Source organism: Crocuta crocuta, unplaced genomic scaffold (assembly GCF_008692635.1).
Source record: "Crocuta crocuta isolate KB4526 unplaced genomic scaffold, BGI_CrCroc_1.0 scaffold139, whole genome shotgun sequence".
NCBI classification, from domain to species: domain Eukaryota; kingdom Metazoa; phylum Chordata; class Mammalia; order Carnivora; family Hyaenidae; genus Crocuta; species Crocuta crocuta.
Genome location: NW_027533258.1, coordinates 11,234,850 through 11,235,382, shown reverse-complemented (window position 1 = coordinate 11,235,382; position 533 = coordinate 11,234,850). Strand labels below are relative to the sequence as shown.

The window sequence follows — 533 nt, the reverse complement described above, 5'->3', positions numbered from 1 at the left end:
GAGGTCGCCGGGCCGTCATCTGGGCACGTACTCGCCCGGCAGCCCCGCCCCGCCGCGCTCGCGCAGCGCCTGGTCCACCGTCCGGATGTAGCCGTCGATGAGCGCCCTCATCTCAGGGGTGAAGGGCTCGGGGTCGTGGGGCCGCCGGCCGCGCCGCCGGAAGCTGCCCTCTTTGTTGTTCTCCACGCAGAGCAGGCGCTCCTCGCTCACGGACACGTTGAGGAAGGCCACCATGGCGCGCAGCGTGGGCACCAGGCTGCGGCGCAGCTCCTCGTAGTGCACCACCAGCAGCCGCTTCCCGAAGCGCAGCCAGTCCAGCGCGTGCGACGACCACCAGGCCGCGTAGCTGTTGACGAAGTCCGGCCACTCTGGCGGGAGAGGAGGCGCGTCGGGGCGTGAGGTCGGGGCCCCACGGAGCCAAGTGACCCACCCTGCGGCCGGACGCACAGCGGAGCCGCCGTCTACTCTGTGAGATTCCCCTTCCGGCAAGGAAGAGCGAGTAGGTGGGCTTCTCGTCGTGTTCCGGTTTGTTT

The 533-nt window shown here is 70.2% G+C and overlaps 2 protein-coding genes across 3 annotated transcripts in view; one reads left to right on the top strand and one right to left on the bottom strand.

Moving 5' to 3' along the window:
* LOC144217097 (uncharacterized) overlaps positions 1–533 on the top strand; it is a 68,883-nt gene that overhangs the window by 67,648 nt on the left and 702 nt on the right. For both annotated transcript variants that reach the window (XM_077746599.1, XM_077746598.1), the window contains one exon: positions 191–503. The gene's annotated coding sequence lies outside the window, so the exon portion shown is untranslated. The remainder of the gene's footprint in view (positions 1–190; positions 504–533) is intronic.
* The window catches only part of WSCD1 (WSC domain containing 1), a 12,099-nt gene continuing 11,577 nt past the window's right edge, over positions 12–533 (bottom strand). Inside the window, exon 10 of the mRNA XM_077746878.1 lies at positions 12–368. Coding sequence (XP_077603004.1) covers positions 16–368 — 353 coding nt within the window. The 3' untranslated portion in view covers positions 12–15. The remainder of the gene's footprint in view (positions 369–533) is intronic.